Source organism: Camelina sativa, chromosome 10 (genome assembly GCF_000633955.1).
Source record: "Camelina sativa cultivar DH55 chromosome 10, Cs, whole genome shotgun sequence".
Lineage (NCBI taxonomy): Eukaryota > Viridiplantae > Streptophyta > Magnoliopsida > Brassicales > Brassicaceae > Camelina > Camelina sativa.
The window spans coordinates 12,554,074-12,580,604 of record NC_025694.1 but is presented as its reverse complement, the minus strand read 5'-3'; the positions used below and the strand labels follow the sequence as shown (position 1 = coordinate 12,580,604).

Genomic DNA, 26,531 nt, shown 5'->3' with positions numbered 1-26,531 from the left:
TTTTTTTTTTTTTTTTTTTTTTTTTTTTGCAGTTACTAGAATCTCAAATGGATCATTTTTTTTTTTTGGAATGATCAGGTTTATTGATCTATTGCGGAATTAGGGTTTGTGAGTTTGACTCGGAGATTACAAACATAAAGGAATCCCTAACGGGATACATATATAAAATTCGTGATGGAGTGTTCATCACGCATAGATAAATTTTGCAATTAAGGGTCTTAATTTTTTTTTTTTTTTTTTAAGATGGTGAATGTGAAAAGCCCTTTACGGCTATTCATAGAGGTTTCGATAAAGGAATTAGTTAGGGGTTTCAGGAGACAAAGGATCAAATGGAGAAACGCGTTTCTTCTCGGTTCTATAATGACCACCATTGTGATTCTGCTTCACACACCAACGTTTTCAGTTTTCTCTGATGATGATAAAGTGACCGAGTCTTCTTCTTCTTCTTCTTCTTCGCCTATTTACTTAAACGGTTCCCTGCATTTGAATATCCAAATTGTTAGTGAAGCAAAAGTTGAAAGTTTTAATGCTCTTACAACGACTCCTAAAGTGCATCTGAATGCTTCTGAAGAAAGTGGAACTGCTCTTTCGAGAAAAAGGCGAAAAAGGAAGAAAAGAAAGAAGACTAAAGATGATCTGATTCTCCCTGATCCTCCACCAGCACCACGGCATGTTATATCTTCTTCAGAGGTCAGAATCAGAGGTTTTTTTTTAATAAGTTTCTCTGTGTTTTTATTTCAACTCACTCCAATAGAATCTCTACAATTGAGCAGAGACGTGCTCTTTCCTTCCCACCCAAGAAAGCTCTTGCTTATGCAAAACTGGAGATTCAAAGTGCCCCGGAGATCGTAAATGACACGGACCTGTTTGCTCCGGTGTTTCGCAATCTCTCTGTTTTCAAAAGGTATATACAAATCTCAGATGGGGGACCCAAGTGCGTTTGAACGAAAGTTAAACACTTAACACATGTTCTTTCACCCTTGTGATAGGAGCTACGAGCTTATGGAATTAATACTTAAGGTCTACATATATCCTGACGGTGACAAACCTATCTTTCACCAACCGCATTTGAACGGTATATATGCTTCAGAAGGTTGGTTTATGAAGTTAATGGAGTCGAACACACAGTTTGTCACAAAGGACCCTGAGAGGGCTCACTTGTTCTACATGCCATACAGTGTGAAGCAGCTTCAGAAAACTATCTTTGTCCCTGGATCACATAACATCAAACCTTTGTCTATCTTTCTTAGAGAGTACGTCAACATGCTCTCCATCAAATACCCATTCTGGAACCGCACTCACGGATCAGATCACTTCCTCGTTGCTTGCCACGATTGGGTAATAGAAATTGTTTATATATTTAATTAACAAATTACTTCAATCTTTGTTTTGTTATGATCTCTGTTTCCAAAACCATCCTTGTGCAGGGTCCTTACACAGTGAGTGAGCACCCTGAGCTAAGACGAAACACTATTAAAGCTCTCTGCAACGCAGACTTATCAGACGGTGTCTTTGTCCCGGGAAAAGATGTTTCTCTACCGGAAACTTCCATAAGAAACGCCGGGAGACCACTACGCTACATTGGAAACGGAAACAGAGTTTCCCAACGTCCCATACTCGCTTTCTTCGCTGGAAACCTCCACGGTCGTGTCCGTCCACAGCTTCTAAAACACTGGAGAAACAAAGACAACGACATGAAAATCTACGGTCCGCTTCCACACAACGTAGCTAGGAAAATGACTTACGTGCAACACATGAAGTCAAGCAAATACTGTCTTTGTCCAATGGGTTACGAAGTGAACAGTCCACGAATCGTTGAAGCTATATACTACGAGTGCGTCCCCGTGGTGATAGCCGATAACTTCGTGCTACCGTTCAGTGATGTTCTTGATTGGTCAGCGTTCTCAGTAGTTGTGCCGGAGAAGGAGATCCCACGGCTGAAGGAGATACTGTTGCAGATTCCTATGAGGAGATATCTGAAGATGCAGAGTAACGTGAAGATGGTTCAGAGACATTTCTTGTGGAGCACTAAACCTAGAAAGTACGATGTGTTTCATATGATACTTCACTCCATTTGGTTTAACCTTCTCAATTAGAACCAAACTTCTTCTAATGATCATGATCCTGATTCCTGACAACATCATCCTTAATTATCTTTGTACATACTGTATATGTAAGCACTGAAAATATATATTAACAAATATATTTCCATTAACAAACGGGCCTAATCGATTAAGAGGCTCCCATATTTTTATATCAATGGGCTTAATAGAATGGCATAGAATAGATGATCCTGATCAGCTGAATGTGCAGAAACTAATCTTTCATGTTTATGTTATAAGCTCTGCTGATTCCACTCGATTTATTATTATGACTCGAATTAGTGTTACATTGACACAAGAGTGTTAAATGGATACAACAATGGGGATTCCTAAACTGTTTGTAGATTCGATCTTTTTCTTGTTTATCATTTATAAGTTTTAGTTTATCATCTAATTCGTTGAAAGTTTAGTCCGCTCCATCCGTAACATGCACTTATTGACAAAATGGTAAAACTATTTTAACTGGAAAACATAAGCGTTAACGGAAAAAAAAATTATGGCAAGAGATAACAATACTAATATCAATACACTAGAATTACCGGGAAAACAGCGAAAATATATCCTAACTTTTTTTTGAAACGTTTTTTTATACTCCAACTTTGACATCCTGCAAATTCCTATCTGAACTCAATTTTATTTCAAATATCCTACCTAAACTCTATTAAATTTGTCAGTTTAGACATCCGTTCAAACGATGTTAAGTGCAAAATTAATGGCTGCTTAGTCAGCATCGATGTGTAACTTCGGGTTAATACAACGACGTCGTTTTATCGTTTTGGCGTGTGCTTTGCAAAGGAAAAAACGTTGTCGTTTATCATTTGGGGATTAAAATCGATTTGGGGATTTAGGGTTTGTCTTTCTTCTCCTTCGCGAGAAAGAGAGGGAGTGTCGACATAGCTGATGAAGGAAGAGGGTTCCCAACGAGATACAAATGCGGTGAAGCTGTAAGGATGGGTACGTCGAGGACGGGAAAAAACCCAGGAATATTGTTTCACTCTTGTCCAAGAGGTTTAGATGAGGTATTGTAAATTGAAAAAATTTTGTTCACTTTGTTTGGTTTAAGTTTTGATTTGAGTATCGTGTATTGCTACAGACTCGATGGTATCACACTTTTAAATGGACTGATGAGTGTATGGTTTAAGAGATTGTGGATTTGAAATTGAAAATGGATAATGTGGAAGACGACTCTGTCACATTTCACAAGTGTGTCAATGATTGTGAATCAGAGATTGGAACTCTCCAAATGGAAACTCGTGTTTGTGAAGCTGTGCTTGAAAAGGAGATAAGAGAGTGCAAAATGGAGGTTCTTGCTTGAAGAATATGATCGGATGTGTTTTGGTGATGATTTTCGTTTACATGTTTCTATTTTGAAATGTGGAGTATGTAATGTTAGTTTTTGGTGTTTATGTAATGACTAATGAGTAATCAAGTGGGATATATAAGAATGAACAAGTTGTAATGTCTGATAATAATTAAGAACTAGTTGCAAAAAAACTTGTTCACATTGACAAATTTGTTCACCATACATGGTCTTTAGATCAACAACATCATAAAAAACTTGAAAACTAAAATTCAAGTTAAGCCGCATCCTCAATGCTTCAAAAACCACCAAATCATCACAGCTCCTCCAAAAAACAACAAATTGTCACTACTACTCCATGCCTTAAAAACCTACCAAAACCGCAACTCCTTCAAAAAAACACAAGCTAAATCAGAAACGAGTTAAGAAAAATCAAAGTGAGTTTTAAGAGAGGAGGTAAACCTGATATATTATTGTGTTGGTCCTTGAGACTGAGATGGACCTTGTGACTGAGATGCTTGTGATTGAGATGCTTGTGACTCATATCCATCATCGGTTGGAGTCTTCTTCCTCTTTGGCCTATGCATCTCCAGAACCATATTCTTACACTTGGTTACATTATGACCAGCTTCTCCACAACGTCCAAAGTGCATAATCTTATTCTTCCTTGTAGCTTTCTTTGTTGGAGATTCATGCCTCGGCTTCTTCCTCTTTGGCTTCGGTTTTCTTCCTTTAATGTTCAATTTCTTCAACCAAATGAGCAGGTGGTTTGATAACATCGCCTGAGTTCCTCCAAAAACGCATACCGTTAACTGGTTCTATGCTGGAAGAATAAATATGTTTATGCTTTACATTTGAGTACCATTTAGATAAGTAATCCTCATGATTAAGCTTCTTCTCGGCAATGATTCGTAATGCATGACGACATGGGAGTCCACTCATCTCCCATTTACGACAAGCACAAGTCCACATTCCCATATGTAAGCTGACAGACTTTCCACAGTCAAGAACCTCACACTTACCTACTGCTAAACCTGATACATACTTGGTGAATTTAAGTCTTTTCTGCTCCTCGGCTATGAATGTTGCAGTTCTCTTTGTCAACCTACCTTTGTGGAGACATGCTTTCTTCATCCTCAATTCTATTCGCTGCATTGTTCTTCGCCAGATTATCTCCAACATCTCAACCATTGGAAAATACCTTGATGGATCAATTGCATTGTTGAATGATTCTGACAAGTTGTTGTGCACATCTACACATGATGAAGTGGGTTTGCAGAAGGCAAGACTACAGTTCTGTGAATTCCTTTGCATTATTGCTTCATACAGCCGCATATCATAAGCCTTAACCCTTTCCATATTCGCCTCATATTCGATCATTATGTAACTCTCATCAACTCTCCAAAACAACCCTTTCATCTCACTTTGACATGGAAACTGCTTTTTAAGATTCCCATAAATGTGCCTTGCACACATCCTTTGTTCAACCTTAGGCAATTCGATCTCAACAGCATTCAACAAACCCTGTAATATCAAACAGACTTGAGTTATTTATCAAAGCTGTCAACAACAAACACGAGTTAAACTATAAAGATTTCAAACTTAAAACTCACCTTTTGCCTATCAGATATAACCGTAAACCCCTGACCATCCTCAAGATTTTTACAGTCTGCTTTAAGGTTTCTTAAAAACCAAACCCAATTATCTTCATTCTCCACATCCACAATAGCCCAAGCAAATAGATACATTCCATTGTTTGCATCTCTCCCAACCGCTGCCAATAATTGTCCTTTAAGTGTGATTTTGAGAAAACAACCATCGAGTCCAAAGATAGGACGACACCATGTGGTTCACTGGTTTACGAGATTTGCGAAACACACATAAAATCTGTGGAAAACTTCTGATCCTTCATCATCCAAAACAGTTTTTAACTCAACTGTTTATCCAGGGTTTGACTTAGTAATAAGATTTAATTAGTCAAATATTCATATCATTGTCATAAGCTTAAGCATATTCAAGTTGAATCGGAGATCAATACTTACCGTATCAGCTCTGTGCGGTAGTCTCGAAGCCTAAAAAACTGTTTCTCATGCTCCTTTTTAATGATATCTAATGATTTCTTCTTTCCTTTTCTACACTTGTCTCTTGAGACAATCATATTGTAGTTCTTCATAATCTCCTCTTCCATTGTCTTCGGTTTAAACTCAGGATCAGACCTAACATCATCGAGAAACATCTTCGCAAGTACTCTTGATTTCAAGATCTTGCAATATCCATCTGGAGTGCAAACATGTTCATCTTCAAACGATTTCACCTTGTACTTTCCAATACACTCTTCATAGGAGCAGTAGATCCTCCATCCACAAGGGATCTCACTCTCTTTTACACCACAAACTGCTTCACACTTTTCTTTTCCCCATCGGTTTAACTTAATATTACACCTATTCTTCAAGGCATAATCTACTAAAGCATCTTTGAACTCTTCCAAGCTGTCAAACACTTGATGCATCTTTAATTCACCACTTCCTGCCTTGCATCTCACATGACTCTCCTCACCACCTTCATCATCAGAGTTAGGAGGAGTGTTGTGGTAGTCAACAATCTTCCTTTCGTTCCATACAATCTTCAAAAGGGTAACAATACAACAACTGTTTCCCATAGAAAGACTCTCCATAACGATTTCCCATCGTCGCATAAAAGTTTTCAGCCTTACAATCGAAGATTGACATCTCACCACCAATATAAGCATCTTCCCCACCATTGCTAGTCCAATACCCACCACGATAAATAGTGAATGTTACTTCCACATCGTTCACACTACAATCGACATAACAAAAACAACAATTCAATCCACATAACACGAACCCGAAAAAAGAAATCGGACCCGAAATTGAAAGTTTGAAATCAAACCATTACCTCATCTTGTCTTCTCAATAACTCGCACCACAAACACTACAATCTCGATTCCTTGCAGTTTCTTAAAGGCCCCCGAACACGAACCCTACACAATCGAAACTAAAACCCAACACACTCCCTCTCTTTCTCGCGAAGGAGAAGAAGACAAACCCTAAATCCCCAAATCGATTTTAATCCCCAAATGATAAACGACAACATTTTTTTCCAAAGCACACGCCAAAACGATAAAACGACATCGTTTTATTAACCCGAAGTTACACGTCGATGCTGACTAAGCAGCCGTTAATCTTGCACTTAACACCGTTTGAACGGATGTCTAAATTGACAAATTTAATAGAGTTTAGGTAGAATATTTAAAATAAAATTGAGTTCAGATAGGAAGTTGTGGGAAGTCAAAGTTAGAGTATAAAAAAGCGTTTCAAAAAAAGTTGGGGTATATTTTTGCAGTTTTCCCCTAGAATTACCAACTGTGTTTATATATTAATCATATTAGCAGAGAGTATAGCTTATATATACTGCACTGGTAAAAAGTTATCAGTCATAGACTCATAGCCTATATATATATATACTTCTATTCCTTTTAACTTTTAAACGATTTAAATAACTCTTTAACTGTCATCTTCTTTAATATAAAAAGATATATGTATAAGGGAGATGTTGTTCATATAGAAAGAAAAAAAAAATCGTAAAACCCCAAAACAAAACCTTTTTATATATGCTGATCCTATAATATCGGAGGATTAATGGAATCAGTCACATGTACTTATATGAATAATTACATGAATACTCTGATATCCTAAGAACAAAAAAAATTGAAAGTACATCATGCAAAACTAATTCTGTGAACGGACTGAAGTAACATATTATTGAAATGGCCCTATCAAATTTAAAGAATAGGACAAACTCTAACGATCATAACATAGACTTATTAAGACTGACATACATACACCCATATATAGACCGTGGTCCTCTACGCAGTATTGTCTGTGTCTACGTATATTGGTCAGTATAACCCTACATATATTTTAACGTAACGTTTTGACACTTGACTTCCACTTATTGGTTTAAATTAAATTGTGAAGGTATGTCGCAATACAATGTCCTTTTCTACTCTTAATTGACTTCACAATATTAATATAGTGTCCCCATATTTTTAGATCCTTCAAACCCGACCCTATAAATATTCATTTTAAATAAAAATTATAGACAACGTTTAAATTATAGATATATACGACATAGTTCATACAAAATTATTCCAGTGAAATACTACTTAGTATTTACAAAAACTTCATAATTTTCTATATAAAAAATCCATAAATATAAATATATATATATATATAAAAATGATGGAACCAACCATCTCAAAATTCATGAAATTCTTACTAAGATCATTTAAATAGAAATATGTGCTTATTTAATACTATAAACTGCTAAGATTAGATCTAATAAATTCAAATCTTTTATTTACGAATTTTTGGTTTATGGTCTCAAGTAAATATTCAAGATAATCTTACAATATACTCTCTCCGTTTTAAAATATAAAATAATTTAGAGAAGTTTTTGTTACATAATATATGATGTTTTCAAGTTTCTATGCAACTTTTAGATTAGTTTAGTATTTTATATTATTTCTAATTGGTTGAACTTGTTAAAAGTAAAAACTTCTTAATCTGTGTGCTTTAGTTAAAACATCATCTATTTTGAAATGGAGGGAATAAAATATAAGAAATAAAAAATTGCAAAAATATACTCCTTTCTTGTTCCATGGGTGTTTTAGAGCATTTTAGTAACTTTTCACGCGGAAAATTTAATATCTATGAATTAATGACCATATTTTTCTTATTGGCTGAACTGTTTAAATTAAATATTTAGTTATATATTAATGTAAGAAAAAAGCAAAAAAAAAAAAAAACTGTCGTGTAATTAATATTGTTGTGCAAATGTTTGTAAAGCAGTTTGGGAGGCACGAGATTATTAAAAGTTCCAACCTTTGTCCGTACAATGTTGGACCGCAGAGACAGCCTCCATTGCTACGTGTCTACCGAAAATATCTTACACGTCACAGTGTATATTCTCACTTGTCACTTCTCTCTCAAGATACTTCTTTTTTTTTTGTCTCTTAAGTTTGCTTACAGTGTTGGACCGCAGGGACAACCTCTCCATTGCGACGTTGTCTTCCGTAAATAACTAAATATCTTAAGTTTGCTTACATTTTTTTTCTTTTTTTTTTGGCAGTATATATCTCTCTTGTAAACAGAAATTTAATATGGACATACTATGAACTTGGAATGGTTTAACATCATATCCTAAAAATTATGGACAACTAGATTTCATAAGTACGCCTAACAACAACAAAAAATTAATAACTTCGGTTCGGCTAGAAATTTGATCGACGATATTATTGGTATCAAATTTATCCACATATATCTGACTAATAAAAGTTTATATAGCATCAAGAACAAGCAAACGATAGAGTTCACTCTAACTAACTAGGTGGCTGAAACTTATCTCCATCAGTAGATATCTTTAAATGGAGTCAAATTTTAACAATATAATATTAAAAATGTGAACTATTAAAAAATAAATATTTGGCAAATAAGGGTTTAAATGTGTTTTAAAGTGTTTGTGCAGAGACACTATTATACTCTTTCTTATATATATATTTTTAATTTGTTTCTTTTAATAAAAAACATTTATTATATTTTAACTATTATTACGCTCGCTGGTGAACCAGTCGTAAAATTTCCATAAACACAGTTATTTTAAAACACTAAATCAATCATTCAAAATATTTAATAACGTTTAAAATTGCAACCATTCGCTTCCGCAATCTTCTGCAACCGCAACTGCAAATTCTACGTTTGAACCCATAAAACCCTAAATGTGTCCATTAATGGAGATGCCTTAAAGGCCATCGTTTCAACAATTTGATTTTATATAGAATTCAACTTAGTAATGGAATTCACAAAAATTTATGTAAACTATGTCATGATGTCAGACATTTTGTTGACGATCAAATTGTATTTAATAAAAGTTTGTTGACGTTAACTAATGTATATATATATACTATGTGTGTATTTGTGTACTAAAATATGTGGAAGACCATCATGAGAGTAAAAGTGTCCACATTCCCAATAGGATTCTTGTAAGTGTATGAACTATGAACCACAATATGTCGTTCTCAAGACTCGACGTATTAAATTTAAACTTTTATCTAGGCATGATTTTAATAGATCCAATTAAATACAAACACATACACAATTAAGCTTTTTTTTTTTTCCATCAACTTACCTAGGGACAATAAATTAAAAAGCGCGCGACAGATTAATCTTTTGTTACTGAATAATAATTTTTTTCTAATTGTCACTCTGTTACTAAATAATCTTATCCTGTAGTATGCGGTTTAAATGATTTTAAATAAGGTCATAGTAATAAAATACAAGATAAATTATTTTCGTAGTTTGTCTAACCCTTTTAACTGCTTTTAATAGCCATACTAAACATTTCAGTGGTAAAGATAGAAGTAGAACTGGTGTTTGTCGAAGAAAAAAAAATATATATATATATATATATTTATTTATTTAATTGCGTCTGTAAATTAGAGAAGGAAAATAATGTTTTAATCATTTTTAACTGATAGAAACATAAGAGAGACTATCAGCAATTCAGCATTTTCAAGTTATAATCAAGGAAAAGGTTCAGCATTTTCATATGTAAATTTGGTGTCGAACATATAATTTTACAAGGTGTTGGTCACGTACCAAGTTGTGCTCATCTTCATGATCAGTGCCGTGCCAAGTCCATAGAGGCCTAAGGTAAATTTTAAAAATGGAGCTTCACATATATTATTTTTAAGAGAAAATTTTTTTTGGTTATAAAAAGAAAGAAAAATTATTAATTTTTTTAAAAGACTTTAAAGAGTAAGATATAATAGCTTATCAATGTTTTTGAAAAATTATTAATTTTTTAAAAAAACTTTAAAAAAACTATGTTTAAAGAGAAAAATTATAGAAAAAAACTTTAAAGAGAAAAATTAAAGAGATAGAATAGAAAAATTATTAATTTTTTTAAAAAACTTTAAAGAGAAAAATTATTAATTTTTGGAAATGAATCTAGTAGTATGTTTTTCTAGGAAGAAAAACAAAACAAAGGGTGTCAATGAAGCAATTTGGAAGAGACACGCTCGAGGCTTGTTTGGCCCACTCAATTTGTTACTTTTTTTTCTTATCAATTATCTCTCGCTTTTCTATTCCTGTTTTTTATCTTCCGATTAATTTTTTAGGGTAAATAGTTATTGAGTAGCCAATTCACCTAATTTATCTATCAGATGGTACTATTTCGACTAACAAAATTTAATGATTTTGAAATTTTGTATATTAAGTTTTTTAATTTCTCGTACATGATAACTCCTACTCAGATCAGGTAAAAAGTATACTATATATATACTTATTTACCATCGTTGTATGGTTGGTTAGATCGCTGATATTCTGAAAATGAGCTCTCAAATAATATTATTTTAATATAATAATATTATATAATTTATATTTTGTTTGTTTTTAAAAAATCAATCAATTAGCTTTTAACATGTAGCCAGAAAAGTTTGAGAGTATCTCTGAAATTGAAAGTCGCATAGACATTGTGTCTCTCTCCTCAATTTTTTATTATTTTATTATTTTTATTCTTTTGACATTTACAAAAAAATGAGGATGGAGATGTTAGTTCTAAACTTCTAATTAATATTATAATATATGAAGATGAAATTTCCTTTGTGTATATAATTATGCATAGAATTGACTGATTATGTAATAATATATATTGTTATGATTTAGAAATGTACGGTAAAATTGTTTCATACACTGATTTCAAAAAATCTGTTGTTTAGTTAAGAGTTTGAATATAAAGAACATAAAAAAAAAGTAAATCAACAATAGATGAAGAAGACATGAAATGATTCCACTAAGTCCAAAATTCATTTTAATCATTATTTGTTTTGTATTAGTCTACTTTTTTCGTCATAAGGTGACTATATATTCTCAAATGATATTTTCTGTAGTTTTAATAGTTTATACAACAAACTGTTTCCATAGACAAACCACATTGATTCAACATATTTTAATAGAGATTGTAAAGCTCTTTTTATTATTATTTTTATCAAGAAAAGTACGAAGAATTAAGGAGAAAAGGTGGTCTTCGAGCCTAGAGGCCTAGGATCCTCTATCCCAATTTAGTCTCGTCATCATTGTCATATCACATCATCGTGTTTCATTTAGATTAGTAAGGGCATTGCATTGTGAGAACATTTTTAAGAACTTACTTATTGGAAAAACATGTTTAACATTATAAGATTTAATAATATAATAATTTTAAAATATATTACAATTTTAAAAATTTTAAAAAATAATATTTAAATTACAAACTTAAAAAACTTATAATAAAATTCAAAATACAATACCAAATTATTATGAAACAAAAAAACATTAAAGATATAAAAAAAAAACAAACAAACATATTACTTAATTAAAGCATACAAACATTTTATTTAATTAATACATAGTTTAATGTCCAAATTTATTCCATATATTCTCAATCAAATCTTCCTTTAATTTGTGACGTGCTTGTCTATCACGAATTCTTGTATGGTCATTACCTAAACCCTCTAGATTTGAAGCCATATTTACTGAAAACGTAAGATCCAGAGTGGATCCGGTTCCATCTTCTTGTTGGAATTTTTGTTTGTCATAGAGTGTGTATGAATTTCGTTCATCTTCAACAATCATATTATGGAGTATGAGAGATGCTCTCATAATATATGCAATTTTATCCTTCGCCCATAAAAGAAATAAATTTTTAATCATGTCGAATCTAGATTGCAGGACTCCAAATGCACGCTCAACATCTTTTTGTGTATCTTCTTGACGTTCTGCAAACAAACGATGTTTCGGGTGTTGTGGTTGTGGGATGGATTTAACAAATATCGCTCATTCGGGGTAAATACCATCCGTCAGATAGTAAGCCAAATTATACTCACTTTCGTTAACATAGTACGTAACTTCGGGAGCTCGACCGTAAATAATGTCATTAAATATTGGTGATTGATCAAGAACATTTAAATCGTTACAAGTACATGGAGCTCCAAAAAATGTGTGCCATCTCCAGAGATCTTGTGAAACTACTGCCTCCAAAACAATTGTTGGTTTATTGGTACCTCGTGAATACATTCCTTTCCAAGCGGTTGGGCAATTTTTCCACTTCCAATGCATATAGTCGATGCTTCCAACCATCCCGGGAAAACCCATTTGTTCTCCATAAAAGAGTAACCTTTGAAGATCCTCTGGTGTGGGTCGGCGTAGGTATTCAGTGCCAAACAAGTCAACTATGCCGACGACAAAATGTTCCAAACATTTACGAGCAGTCGATTCAGCAAGACGTATATATTCGTCAACCGAGTCCGACCCAGTCCCATATGCTAATAGTCTAATTGCTGTAGTACATTGTTGTAGTGGTGTTAAACCATTCCGGAAGGTTGCATCCTTTTTTGGTTAAAAATATGGAACTTCTTCACTGAGACGATTCCCAATACGCAAGAACAATGACTTGTTCATTTAAAACCGTCTGCGAAATTGCCTCTCCGTGTAAGTCGGATTATCAGTAAAATAATCGTTCCACAAACGTTTGTGCCCTTCTTCCCGTTTTTTATCGATATATGTACGTTTAATCCTTTCGGCCGGAATTTCCTCTTCAGCAGCTTCAAATTGATTATTAAATTGCTCTTGAAAAAATTAGTTAAAACTATCATTATTCGGATCATAATGGTAGGATAAGCTCCACAGAACCTGCTCACTTCCTTACTGATTTTTTGCCATCTTTGTCTACAATGGTCAGGGCGCCTTGGCTCAGCACCACCAAGTACATGACTACTTGATGCATAATAGTCTCCTATACGGATCCAAAAGGACTCTGCCTTTTGGCCATTCCCAACTATTGCATCCTTCGATGTGTTTAACCAGCCGCTTATTAGGACTAAGTCATCTTGTGTGGACCATATCCTTCTCTCCCTATGCTGTTCTGCTGTCTCTTCTGGTTGACTCGGCAGTGAACTAGTTTGTGAACTAAAAGCAGGGATTTGAGAGGAACCAATGTTTACATTGGGAGCAAAGCTGCCATATGGGAAGTTAAGAAGGCTAAAGTAGGATTGAGACTGACTATTAGGAGTATTGTTTGATTCCATAGCAATCATATTTAAACAAGGAAGAAGCTGAGGCAGAGATATTATTGGGTGTTCTTAGAGATTGGTTAAGAAAGAAGCAAATAAGATAGATGATAGAAGAGAAGTAAAAGATATGAGAGTTTGAGTATTTGGTTCGGATGTAATATAGAGAAGTTAAGAAGATCATTAAATCCAAAGTTTTGTGTTGTTATAGACTTTTAATTCTAAATAACCATTACCTACTTCAGTCAAATCAGAAGTAATTGATGGTCATTGAGTGTTTTTTATATGTAAACCAAAAGGTTTGGTTTTGTTAATGCATTGAACTCAACTAGTTTTGTTAAAGCATTCATATCATCTAGTAAATCAGTTTTTAAAGTTTTAAGGGTTAAAGCATTCATATTATTCAGTTTTTAAAGTTTCAAAGCTTTCGTAGATATCAGTTTTTAAAGTTTTAAGACTATTATCCGAGAACATGACCAGATGATAACATGTTAGATACTCAGACATAAAAAGCAAAACTAAGTGACACTAAAATCACAACAAAAATGTGACTAACTTTAATACACTACTATACTGAAAACAAAATTGGTTCAATTACTATTAAGATTATTGCACTAGCTATATAGTGAGTGTGGAAACAGGGATCATTATCCAATATAGGATTTTACAAAAACCAAAACCACTCAAACGTATTATACATGACATAAACCAATCAAACATCCGAGACCATCACAACTCAATTCTGAGAAACTCATTACACAATCAAACAACACTTTACAAGCAACTACAATCACATAAAATCTGTGAATAACCACTTATACACTACTACACAAACCACAACACCACTCAAATCAGGAAACCAACCTTGCATTACATATAGTGAGTGTGACTTACCTTTTAGTTTCGAGTAAATGCAGGTTTGTTGATGGTTATCCGATTTAATTTGCCCTGGTCAACCTCACCTACAAGCCTCAGAAACAAAGCAAAATCGATTAATGTTCATCACTGTTAAGGTTGATTTCAAATACAACATATGACACTCAAAATTCAGTCATACATCCTGGAATCTCACTAAAATCCTATATTGATTAATCAAAACCTTTAATTAACAGATGAGACGAAACCCTATACCATGATACTAAAACCAAACCTAATTCACAGATTTCAAGACCCTAAATCGATGAAACATCGATGAAACAATAACTGACAGAGGAAACGACGGGACTACCTTGTCTATATCGTCGGAGATGATATTTGCGAGACAAAGGAGACGAGGAGACAAAGCCTCAAGTATAGGATTTCGACTTCGCCTTCGAATCGCCGGACATATGAATCGACAAAAGAAGAGAATTTTAACGGATTGGTAGAAAAACTATGGACAGATTGATTTCTACATGGATGAGCTCTCGATTTTGGTGTTTTAATGGCCGGAATATACACCTTAGTCGGAGAAGATGGTGACCACGTAGCTTTCGCCGTTTTGGAGAGAAAGAAGGAAAACCTAGATGCGATTTCGAAAAGAAGGAGAAATGAAATGTTTTCTCCTTTGCAAAAAATCTCAACATTCACGGGTTGCCACGTCATAATAGAACTGGGCCAAAATCAGTTCTAATTGAAGACCAAAAAACATGTTCTTCTACCACTATTTCATATATTTTTGATTTTATTAGGCTAAGAACACCCAAACTATTCTTTCGATGCAGATGGCCTAAGTGCTAATAATAATTAAAAACTGTGCTAAATTATTTTTATTTTTTTCGAGTTAGGATTCGAATGAAGTAGACTTAACTACACAGTATAATGTGGTTCGGCAGTTTTTTTTTTTTGAACAATGCGGTTCACAGTTATTCTCCATATCTCCCATTTTAAACTTAAATATCCAGGTTTTATAAAAAAAAGTTTAACTAACTTTTAGAGTGAACATTTTTTCAGTATAATATTTTCGTAAAGTTTAAATAATTTCTAGAATAAATATTTTTTTCAGTAAAATAATTTTGTAAACTAAATTGTATACCGGCAAAATTTACATACAATGAAATCAAATCAGAAGTAGAACAAACTCAATGAGTTTCTTTTTAATTTTATACACAAACCTCTTAATTCTTACGTAAGTGAGTTATCGCAACATAACTTGAATTTTATATCAGAAATGTTAGATGCAAATCCAACATATATATAGGTAGCTTTCTTTTTAGAGTAAGTAATAGATGATTATTTGTTGTATCCATCCACTCTCAAATTATCAATACAACAAAAATAATAAATTTAAAAATGTAATTAGTATTAAAAATATAATAATCATTAAGAATTATGTGCAAAAATTAGCTCAAAGTAGTATGAACAGAAGTTGGCCTCCACAAGAATAATTCTCCATCCTGCAGACATATTTTTACAAACTCCCGAAGATAAAAATGAGCTCTCTCGCAACGAAAAAGTTTTCTAAACATCAAACTATTGATAGAAATACAACTAAGTAGAAATGTAAATTAATAATTAATATCTGATTATTATTTTATTCGTAAGAAGCCACTTAGGTCAAACAAAAAAGAAACCACAGCCGACATGAACATGAGATTAGTTTCTAGACGCAATATTAATTATGACACTTTTGTATAATCAAACCAATTAAATAATTAAATTGAAAATCTTTACTGACATGACATCAATTAATAAATAATAACATATGTAATGCAGCATCAAAGCTCAATCATATTCAAATCTGTCGCTATTATTTAACAATGATGTTAATTTGGTGGTCTATGCAATGCACGGCTCATACCCTCCCACATAAAGGATATTTTCTAAGGAATTCTATGATATTTTCTAAGGAATTTTATGATATTTTTTACTATATTAAAATATTCCACATAGAAAGAATAGAGATTTATGGGGCACTATATATATAATACATGGATCTTTCCATTCATTGTTAATTGGTTTTGAGTTGGATCCATGTTTACTAATATGATATCAGAGCCTATAGTTAGATCCAACAAGCAATTTTCCATAAAGAAATGATTTCTCAACTATATGGCCCATATAAGCGGTATGTCTTGTTGTGGATTAAAATTTCTTCCGTAGATATCCAATCCCACAAACTTCACGCTACAGATATCCAATTCTGAGCGTGAGGGGGATGTATTAGACAATCTCACAACGAAAGAAATCAACTGAAGCAATATATATAGTACATGAGTCTCTCCACTCATTGCCAATTCGTTTTGAGTTGGACCCAAATTTATTAATATACTAAAATCAATTATCTCAAAGACTCTTTAGCATATTACTTCGATACTTGCTGCTAAATACACAACAGCATCAACATCAAGCGTCCGTCCAAAACAAGCAGAGTGTTCTAATTCGCGACACAAAGATAAAACGTTTGAATTAAGTTTGATTTAAAATGTTTGAATTAAGTTTTATATACTGTAATATACTAATATATAATCTACAAAAATAAAATAAAATACTCAAATTTATTATGAATATATTGCTAAAAAATATATGAAATTCAACTAGTCACCAATTTCGTTGACTAAAACTCTAAAACCCATAACAATTTAGATATATATATAAAACAAAACAATTTAGATATATCCATTACTTTTACAATGACCATATTGAGCGAAAGAAAAACCACAGTATAAGAAGTGTTCCAGAAAAAAGGTATAAGAAGTGTTCACAAAATGATTACAAACGGACAAAGAGAATACGAGAAAAGCCAGCTCACCTTCTTTTCTTTTTTTTTTTGATAGAACGTATAAAAAAAAGTCCATAGAACAGTAATAATTTGGAAAATGTTATGACATGTGGAAATGCCAGTACGTAAAAAAAAAGTTTCATAGGAAAACATTCCTCTATTATATTACAAAATCCGCCTTACAAATTTTATTATTTTATCAGTTTTTCGAAATTATTCGGCGGAATGAAAGATTGGCATCATTCGATCTACATCTTATTCAATATGTTTGTTATCCCATTAACAAAAACAAAAATCTCACGCAATTGGATTTTACAAGTATTCTAACAACAAAAGAATATTTGGTGTGTTTTTTGTAAATCAACACTCAATATAACTCTCAAACAAAATGCACGCTAGTTTACAATGCATCTTGGCCGCTATAGACATCTAATTAAAATGGTAAGTAAATCTAGTTGTATATATGTTTTGGCAATTAGTATATACTTCATCTGTTTTATAGTATTTGTCATTCTAGACAATTTCACACATATTAAAAAAACAATCAAATTTTCTGTTTTACCTCTCATTAATATATTATTTCATTTGATATAAATAATTAATAAGCTAAAAGTTAAGGGTAAAACTAAAAATTTGATCCATAAAAATGCATCGTAAATACAAAACGATAAGTAATAAAAAAACAAAAAATTAAGTCTAGAATAACAAGTAAAAATAAAGAGAGAGAGTATTAATTGTGATTCAAAATCTATTGTGTTATGAAAAAGGGCATACTTAGTAACTTTTATTTATAAATAAACTAATATTTCTAATTCATTAAAGAGTTTGAACAGTTTGCTACATATAAAATTCATTAATTAAATTGAAAAGTTGTAGAAATAATAACGAAAGTTTGATGTGAAACTTAAAAAGAAAAGTCTTAAGACAGGAAGAATATAAAATTTAGAGAACTGATTTGAAAAAGTTATAAAAGAATTCGTTAAAATTTGATAAAAATAATACAATGATTAAGAAAAATAAGGACACAAAATGAACAGAAGAATGAAAATCAGTACTAACTAAAACGTACATTAAATACACCAACACATTTAAATTAATAAATGGGCCAATGGGTCCTTTAATTTTTTTCAACTTTATAAGGGCCAATAAGATGACACGAAAATAAAAGTGGAAATTGGAAATTGAAAAATGACAGAAAAGACCATCAAGTTTGTCTCTCTTGAACTAATTTGCCATTTTTATCTCTTTGTATTATCTATTCTACCTGCCGTGACTTTGGCTGCTATATAGATTTCGACTCCTCAACGTTAAAAAAATTATGCTTTTGAAGTATTCCCGAATGGATTTCGAGATATAGTTGAAGAAAGAAACGAAATATAGAAAGTTTGTTTTTTTTTTTATTATTAATGCTTAAAAACAAGATTGTTCTATTTTATAGTGAAGCAAGGTTGTTGACCTAGATTCTAGATTGTTCTTGAATAGACCAGATGTGAGATTGATGACCTTTACGTGGCACAATCTTCATCGTCTAATCCAAGCGCTTCAAACCTATTTTTCAGTGTCATTGCCATACAACTTGAGGACTTGTCTTTGTCTGCAATTATCTTCTTTTTATCGTTTGCAGGTAGCCGTTGCACAACTTTGGGCATATGATGAGAAGGTTTTGTGTTGTTGGGATTTGCACAATTTAAGTCTTGAGACAAAACGGTATCGTTTTTGGTCGTTAGTCCTTACACTCCCCCACAAACTTGGAGTAGGTGGCACGCCAACGCCAAGTTTGAGCCTGAAATACTCAAAAGGTTTTTGGGGAAGAGATTTAGTACAAATGTTTGCCAATTGAAACTCAGCGGGAATGTGACTGACGATCAGATTACCGAAGGCAACTTGCTCATGAACATAGTGGTAATGCGTCGCAAAATGTTTTTGGTTCTCGCATGGAAACTTGGATTTGCAGTAAGGTAGACTGCAGAGAGATTGTCGCAGTAGAGTTCCGGCGTAGCAGGCAGGGAGACACCTATGTCATGAAGAAGATTAGCGATCCAAGTGATTTCAGAGGCAGCTTCTGACATGGTTCTATATTCAGCTTCAGTGGAGCTTTTTGACACCGTTCGTTGTTTCTTTGAAGACCAGGAAATCATGTTTCGGCCAAGGAAAGTACAGAAGCCACTAGTGGACCTGCTAGTTGACGGACATCTGGAGTAGTCACTGTCACTATACACGCAAAGCTTAGAGTCGGTGTGTCGAGCAAATGAGACTCCCATCGTAGTGGTACCCTTTATGTACATTAGAATCCGTTTGAGTAGGTTTAAATCGGAGACTGGAGGTTCATGCATCTTCTGGCATACATAGTTGACAAAGAATTGCAGGTCTGTTGTGAAGGTTAGATATTGTAGTCGACCTGCCAAGCTTCTGAAGTATTTAGGATTTTCGAACAGAGCATTCTGTTTTGACACTTTGTTCAGTTGTTGAGGAAGTGGTGTGGCAACAGGATTACATGAGGACATAGAAGCAACAGCCAAAAGTTCCTCAGCATACTTCTGCTGAGAAAGAAACAAACCATTTTCATGATATTGGATCTGAATTTCGAGGAAATAGTGAAGCTTGTTGAGTTCATCAAGAAGAGTGGAGAGAAGCTTGGAAGATTTTCCTGTAATAGCCATATCATCAACGTATAGTAGCAACATAATGATGTCGGTTCCTTTAAAGCAGACAAACAGAGATGGATCTCTCTGACTGCAAGTAAAGCCAAAGTTTAGCAGAAAATTGCTAAATTTATCAAACCAAGCCCTTGGAGCTTGTTTTAGGCCATAGAGAGATTTATGGAGAAGACAAACATGATTGGGATGCTCCTTATCGATAAACCCAACAGGTTGCTTCATATACACAACTTCATTGAGATCTCCATGGAGAAATGCGTTTTTAACATCCATTTGTTTAATTTCCCAGTTCATAACTACTGCAAAATGAAGAACAGCTCTCACCGTTGCTGTTCTAATTATTGGGCTATAAGTTTCAAGGTAATCAATGCCTTCTTCTTGTTTGAATCCCTGGGCAACGAGTCTGGCCTTGAACTTGTCTAAAGAGCCATCTGCATTGAGTTTGACTCGAAAGATCCATTTTGAGCCCAAAACATGCATATCTGGTGTGTGAGGAACTAATGAGAATGTATTTGCTTCTTTGCAATTACTCATTTCCTCATTCATTGTTGTTGTCCAGCAAGGATCTTTTAGAGCAGCAGTTACTGTTTCAGGCTTTGGATATGAGACCTTGTGTGTAAGTAGAGCATAACGAGGGTTCGGTTTGGTAATACCAGCTTTTGATCGTGTTGTCATTGGATGAGTTGAAATATTTGAAGAAGACTCACTTGTAGCTTCAGTTTTGCAGATATCATCATTGGTGGCTTAGCTTTGCACATTTGAGACTGGCGATTGAGAGCTGTTGCCTATAGGAACAAGATCTAGGCTTGCCGTACACCAAAAACTCTCATCACCAGTTTCATTTGTGGAGTCAGGCATGCTTTGTGTTGATGTGTCATTTTTAATGGCATTGTTGTTGATCGTTGTGTCTGAAACGGATGGTGTTGCAGGAGCTGGATGAGATTCTTCAATAGGAGTACAAGGTACTGTGACATCTGAAAGTTGTTTGATCCAGGCTCCGTATATATAGTGGTGTAGGTGAGGATTTTTGAAGATAAAGATATGTGTTTGCAAAAGGAAAACTTGCTTCATCAAAAATAACATGGCGGCTAATATATACACTTCCAGTTGGGGGATAAAAGCATCTGTAACCTTTATATTTCTCAGTGTATGCAAGAAAAACGCACTTGAGTGATTGTGGATCAAACTTATTGTGAGCATATGACCTCAGAGTTGGGAAGCAAGCACAACCGAAGGTTCGTAGGGCTGAATATTCTAGTGGTTTTGAGGATATAGCTTCATACGGACTTTTGTTACTTTCAAGAGCACTGGTAGGCAAGAGATTGCTTAGAAAATTTGATGTAAAGAAAGCTTCTACCCAAAAGCTTTGTGGAGTGGCACTCTGAAATAGTAGAGTAAGAGCCATTTCCATTAATTATCTGTGCTTTCTCTCTGCCATGCCATTTTGCTGAGGAGTATGAGGACAAGAGACAAAGTGTTGGATACCAGAGTTCTCCAACTAGGTAAGAAATTTCTGACATTCTCCACCACCATCTGATTGAAAGGTTTCTATTTTTGTTTATAGAAGATTTTGAACAAGTAGTTGATACTTGATGAAGATTGAGTAGAAATCAGATTTTATTTTTAGAGGATAAAGCCAACAGTATCTTGAGTAGTTATCAATGAACACTGCATAAAATCTAAATCCTTGAACAGAAGATACAAGAGAAGGACCCTAGAGATCATAATGCACTCTCTCTAAGGGTCTTGAAGCAATAAAAGTAGAAGAAATAAATGGCAACCTTGAACTCTTTCCAAGCTGACATGACTCACACACCTTCTTGGTACTTTTCTTGATTTGGATTCCCTTATTTGTAGATAAAAGTTGAAGGACCTGCTGATTTGGATGCCCCAACCTTTGATGCCAAGCCTCATCACTCGTCTTGACTTTTCTTGTGGAGTAGAACATCTTATGCTTTGAGTCATCCAGTTTGTGCAGACCATCAGTTTTCCTTCCCTTTGTCAGAACTTTGTGTGTTGCTTTGTCCTTTATAACAACATCGTCAGAATCAAAAGACACTTTACAAGGATAATCCTTAGTCAATTTTGAAACTAACAACAAGGACTTACCTATTTCAAGGTAGACTAGCACATCTTTAAGAGGGATATTACCTGATGTGGAGGGAAGATTTGCAGAGCCTACATGTGTGATGGGAAGAAAGTTCCCATCACTTGCCATTACTATATTAGTGTTGTGATAGGATTGAGCCTTTTATAGACGTTGAGTGGAGCTGGTGATGTGTGCAGTTGCAGCGGAGTCTGAATACTAGTTGTTGTCCTCAGTGACATCAGTGATGTGAAGAGCAGAGAACGCAGTAGCATTGATTGCAGGGCGAGCAGATTGCTGATACTCCTCATCGAACCGATACCAACATTCAAAGGCATTATGACATTGTTTGTTGCAAATTTGGCAGACATGTTTCTCATTTGTGTGAGCAACTGATGGAGATGATCTTGACGAGGTGAATTTTTGATGAAAACCTCGGCCTCTGGTTGAGTATCCTCCCCTTCCTCTACCTCTGTTACCACGACCTCGGTGTTGGTAGCTTGGTGATCTTGTGGTGTTAAAAGCTAGGTGTGGATTAACCTCAGTTGAGACAGAGTAGCCTTGGAGTCTATCATCATAGCCAGTAAGTCGAGATATCACATTGTCATAGTTAGGTTCAGGCTTTCTATCCATAGAGTCCTCGATGACTGTGATTATTGGTTCATATTCACAGCCTAAACCTCTTAAAGCAGCAAAATTTTTCATATTTTCACTAACACGATCTCCAATAGAAGCAATTTTATCACAAATTTCTTTAATTTCTCTAAGATAATCACACATGTTCTTTTCTAACTTTTCAGCATTCTGGATACGCCTTTGCAACTCAAACAACCTAGACGAAGATGTGCGATTGAAGTGAGAAACCAGAGTGTTCCATACCTCTTGTGCAGTGGAGCAGCCAACTACCAGCCTCAAGACATTCTCGCTCATAGATCCAAGCAACCATGCTTTGACAACTTGATCATATCTCGACCAGCTTTCAAAGTCTGGGTTAAGAACTTCTTCGGTGTTGCCATTGTTGTTGTTGCGGATGGGAATTACTTCTAGTGGCGGTTTGACAGCTCCATTAAAAAATCCGAGTATAGCTTGTGTTCGTAAGAAAGATTCAAAATGTGACTTCCAGATTATGTAGTTTTCCTTAGTGAGCTTGATGGTGACACAGTTTGAGATGTGTAGTGAAGGAGAAGCATAGGGTTCCATGGTTCCGTCCATGACTCTGATACCATGAAGAAAGAAACAAAATATAGAAAGTTTGTTTCTTTATTATTGATGCTTAAAAAGATGAGATTACAAGATTGTTCTCTTTTATAGTGAGGCAAGGTTCTTGACCTAGATTCTAGATTGTTCTTGAATAGACCAGTTGTGTAACAACCCGTCCCGTGGACCCCACTTCAATTGGTGGCGACTTGTCCTGTGGGAAGGTTGATAAAAGGTGAGGACCAGGATTCAAGGAACGCTTGGCGCACCAATAACCTACTGTGGATTTGGATGAGTAGTTCCTTTTGCCACGGTGAGGGGTTAGGATCGATGCCCTGCAGAGCCAGCTTTGGGCCTATGGGGGCAAGCTAGCAGTGAGGCTAGTGGGATCCATGGGACGGGTTGTTACATAAAAATCACAGTAGGTTATTGGTGCGCCAGGCGTTCCTCGAACCCTGGTCCCCACCCTTTAACAACCTTCCCACAGGACAAGTTGCCACCAATTGAGCTGCAGGTCAATTGGTGGCAACTTGTCCTGTGGGAAGGTTGTTAAAGGGTGGGGACTAGGGTTCAAGGAATGCCTGACGCACCAATAACCTACTGAGGATTTGGATGAGTAGTTCCATTTGCCACGGTGAGGCGTTAGGATCGAAGCCCTGTAGGGCCAGATTTGGGCCTATAGGGGCAAGCTAGCAGTGAGGCTAATGGGGTCCATGGTACGGGTTGTTACAAGTTGTGAGATTGATGACCTTCACGTGGCACAAACTTCATCGTCTAATCCAAGCGCTTCAAACCTATTTTTCAGTGTCATTGCCATACAACTTGAAGACTTGTCTTTCTTTGCAATTATCTTCTTTTTGTCGTTTGCAGGTAGTCGTTGTACAGCTTTGGGCATATGATGAGAAGGTTTTGTGTTGTTGGGCTTTGCACAGTTTGAGCCTTGAGACAAAACCGTATCGTTTTGGTCGTTAGTCCTTACACTAGTATCATTATAAATAAATGTCATAATACAAGAAGTACATAGTGCATGAATCATGATATACTTTTTCTTACCTTCGAATAATTGAGAAATTATTTTGAGAGCTATTACATAACAAATAACTAATACAAGGTGTCATAATGATAGTATATCTCGATTACATATGTAGATTCTAATAGTAGTACGTTATACGTATACTCTTTTTCAATAAGGGTAATATTAGTGAATACCAGAATTTTGGAAAAAAATTAAGTAAATACCATATTGTCAGAAAAGTTTGGTAACTACCATTTTCATGAGAAGGGAAAAGTCAAAACTGCCCTTAAACAAAAGACAAAAGTACAACAACGTATTGCTATTTGTGAAAAAAAACATGTGAGTTAATAAAAATATCAGTATATACTAAAACAAAAAGCGTATCATTTTAAAAAAAAAGTGTTTTCATATTGAAAATCGTGTTTTCAAACGAAAGCATATGTAATCTTCACAATAACGTGTAATTTAAGAAAATATATTATTAAAGAGAGAGATATTATGTTGCTACGCGTGTAATTTGATAAAATAGCGTGTTACAAAACAAAATGCAATGAATTAAATCAAAAGACATATAGTGAGATATCTTCTGCAATTTAAAGGAGAAAAACCTAAACAAATAAATAAGCAGGAAAAGAAAGAATTGATGTTGTTTGATGTGTTTGTAAAGTCAATTATGAAAGAAAAGAGAGAGAGTGAGAGAGCATGAGGGAAGAGAAGAGAGAGAAAAAGTAATAGAGAAAGTTGAGTGGATATGAGATTAAAGAGAAATAGAGNCACAGTAGGTTATTGGTGCGCCAGGCGTTCCTCGAACCCTGGTCCCCACCCTTTAACAACCTTCCCACAGGACAAGTTGCCACCAATTGAGCTGCAGGTCAATTGGTGGCAACTTGTCCTGTGGGAAGGTTGTTAAAGGGTGGGGACTAGGGTTCAAGGAATGCCTGACGCACCAATAACCTACTGAGGATTTGGATGAGTAGTTCCATTTGCCACGGTGAGGCGTTAGGATCGAAGCCCTGTAGGGCCAGATTTGGGCCTATAGGGGCAAGCTAGCAGTGAGGCTAATGGGGTCCATGGTACGGGTTGTTACAAGTTGTGAGATTGATGACCTTCACGTGGCACAAACTTCATCGTCTAATCCAAGCGCTTCAAACCTATTTTTCAGTGTCATTGCCATACAACTTGAAGACTTGTCTTTCTTTGCAATTATCTTCTTTTTGTCGTTTGCAGGTAGTCGTTGTACAGCTTTGGGCATATGATGAGAAGGTTTTGTGTTGTTGGGCTTTGCACAGTTTGAGCCTTGAGACAAAACCGTATCGTTTTGGTCGTTAGTCCTTACACTAGTATCATTATAAATAAATGTCATAATACAAGAAGTACATAGTGCATGAATCATGATATACTTTTTCTTACCTTCGAATAATTGAGAAATTATTTTGAGAGCTATTACATAACAAATAACTAATACAAGGTGTCATAATGATAGTATATCTCGATTACATATGTAGATTCTAATAGTAGTACGTTATACGTATACTCTTTTTCAATAAGGGTAATATTAGTGAATACCAGAATTTTGGAAAAAAATTAAGTAAATACCATATTGTCAGAAAAGTTTGGTAACTACCATTTTCATGAGAAGGGAAAAGTCAAAACTGCCCTTAAACAAAAGACAAAAGTACAACAACGTATTGCTATTTGTGAAAAAAAACATGTGAGTTAATAAAAATATCAGTATATACTAAAACAAAAAGCGTATCATTTTAAAAAAAAAGTGTTTTCATATTGAAAATCGTGTTTTCAAACGAAAGCATATGTAATCTTCACAATAACGTGTAATTTAAGAAAATATATTATTAAAGAGAGAGATATTATGTTGCTACGCGTGTAATTTGATAAAATAGCGTGTTACAAAACAAAATGCAATGAATTAAATCAAAAGACATATAGTGAGATATCTTCTGCAATTTAAAGGAGAAAAACCTAAACAAATAAATAAGCAGGAAAAGAAAGAATTGATGTTGTTTGATGTGTTTGTAAAGTCAATTATGAAAGAAAAGAGAGAGAGTGAGAGAGCATGAGGGAAGAGAAGAGAGAGAAAAAGTAATAGAGAAAGTTGAGTGGATATGAGATTAAAGAGAAATAGAGAAAGCTGAAAGAGAGAGGGAATTTGTTGTTTATATGAAAAAATGATATAATATTAAAAAAATATATAGTATATGAAATGGGTATAAGTGTAATTGTATTTGAAAAGAGAGAAAATGATAAAAAATGTACAATTGTAGTATTTTCTTAATTATATTTTGTTTTTGTAGTATATAGTGCATATTCTCTTTCAATAATTAGGTTAA

At 34.3% G+C, this 26,531-nt stretch overlaps 3 protein-coding genes across 3 annotated transcripts in view; 1 reads left to right on the top strand and 2 right to left on the bottom strand.

Annotated features, from left to right (window-relative positions):
- LOC104718685 (probable glycosyltransferase At5g03795) overlaps nt 1–2,172 on the top strand; it is a 2,784-nt gene extending 612 nt beyond the window's left edge. Inside the window, exons 2-5 of the mRNA XM_010436473.1 lie at nt 79–690; nt 774–904; nt 990–1,338; nt 1,428–2,172. Of these exons, the coding sequence (XP_010434775.1) occupies nt 244–690; nt 774–904; nt 990–1,338; nt 1,428–2,096 (1,596 nt within the window). The 5' untranslated portion in view covers nt 79–243 and the 3' untranslated portion in view covers nt 2,097–2,172. The remainder of the gene's footprint in view (nt 1–78; nt 691–773; nt 905–989; nt 1,339–1,427) is intronic.
- LOC104720296 lies at nt 3,873–6,323 on the bottom strand. The gene is made up of 7 exons (XM_010438224.1): nt 6,319–6,323; nt 6,070–6,219; nt 5,445–6,008; nt 5,265–5,308; nt 5,016–5,191; nt 4,255–4,926; nt 3,873–4,184 (listed from the first exon to the last, which is right to left on the bottom strand). The coding sequence occupies exons 1-7, from the start codon at nt 6,321–6,323 to the stop codon at nt 3,873–3,875; spliced, it is 1,923 nt and encodes a 640-aa protein (XP_010436526.1).
- LOC104720295 lies at nt 22,191–23,171 on the bottom strand. The gene has a single exon (XM_010438223.1). It carries the CDS (start codon nt 23,169–23,171, stop codon nt 22,191–22,193), a length of 981 nt encoding a protein of 326 aa, XP_010436525.1.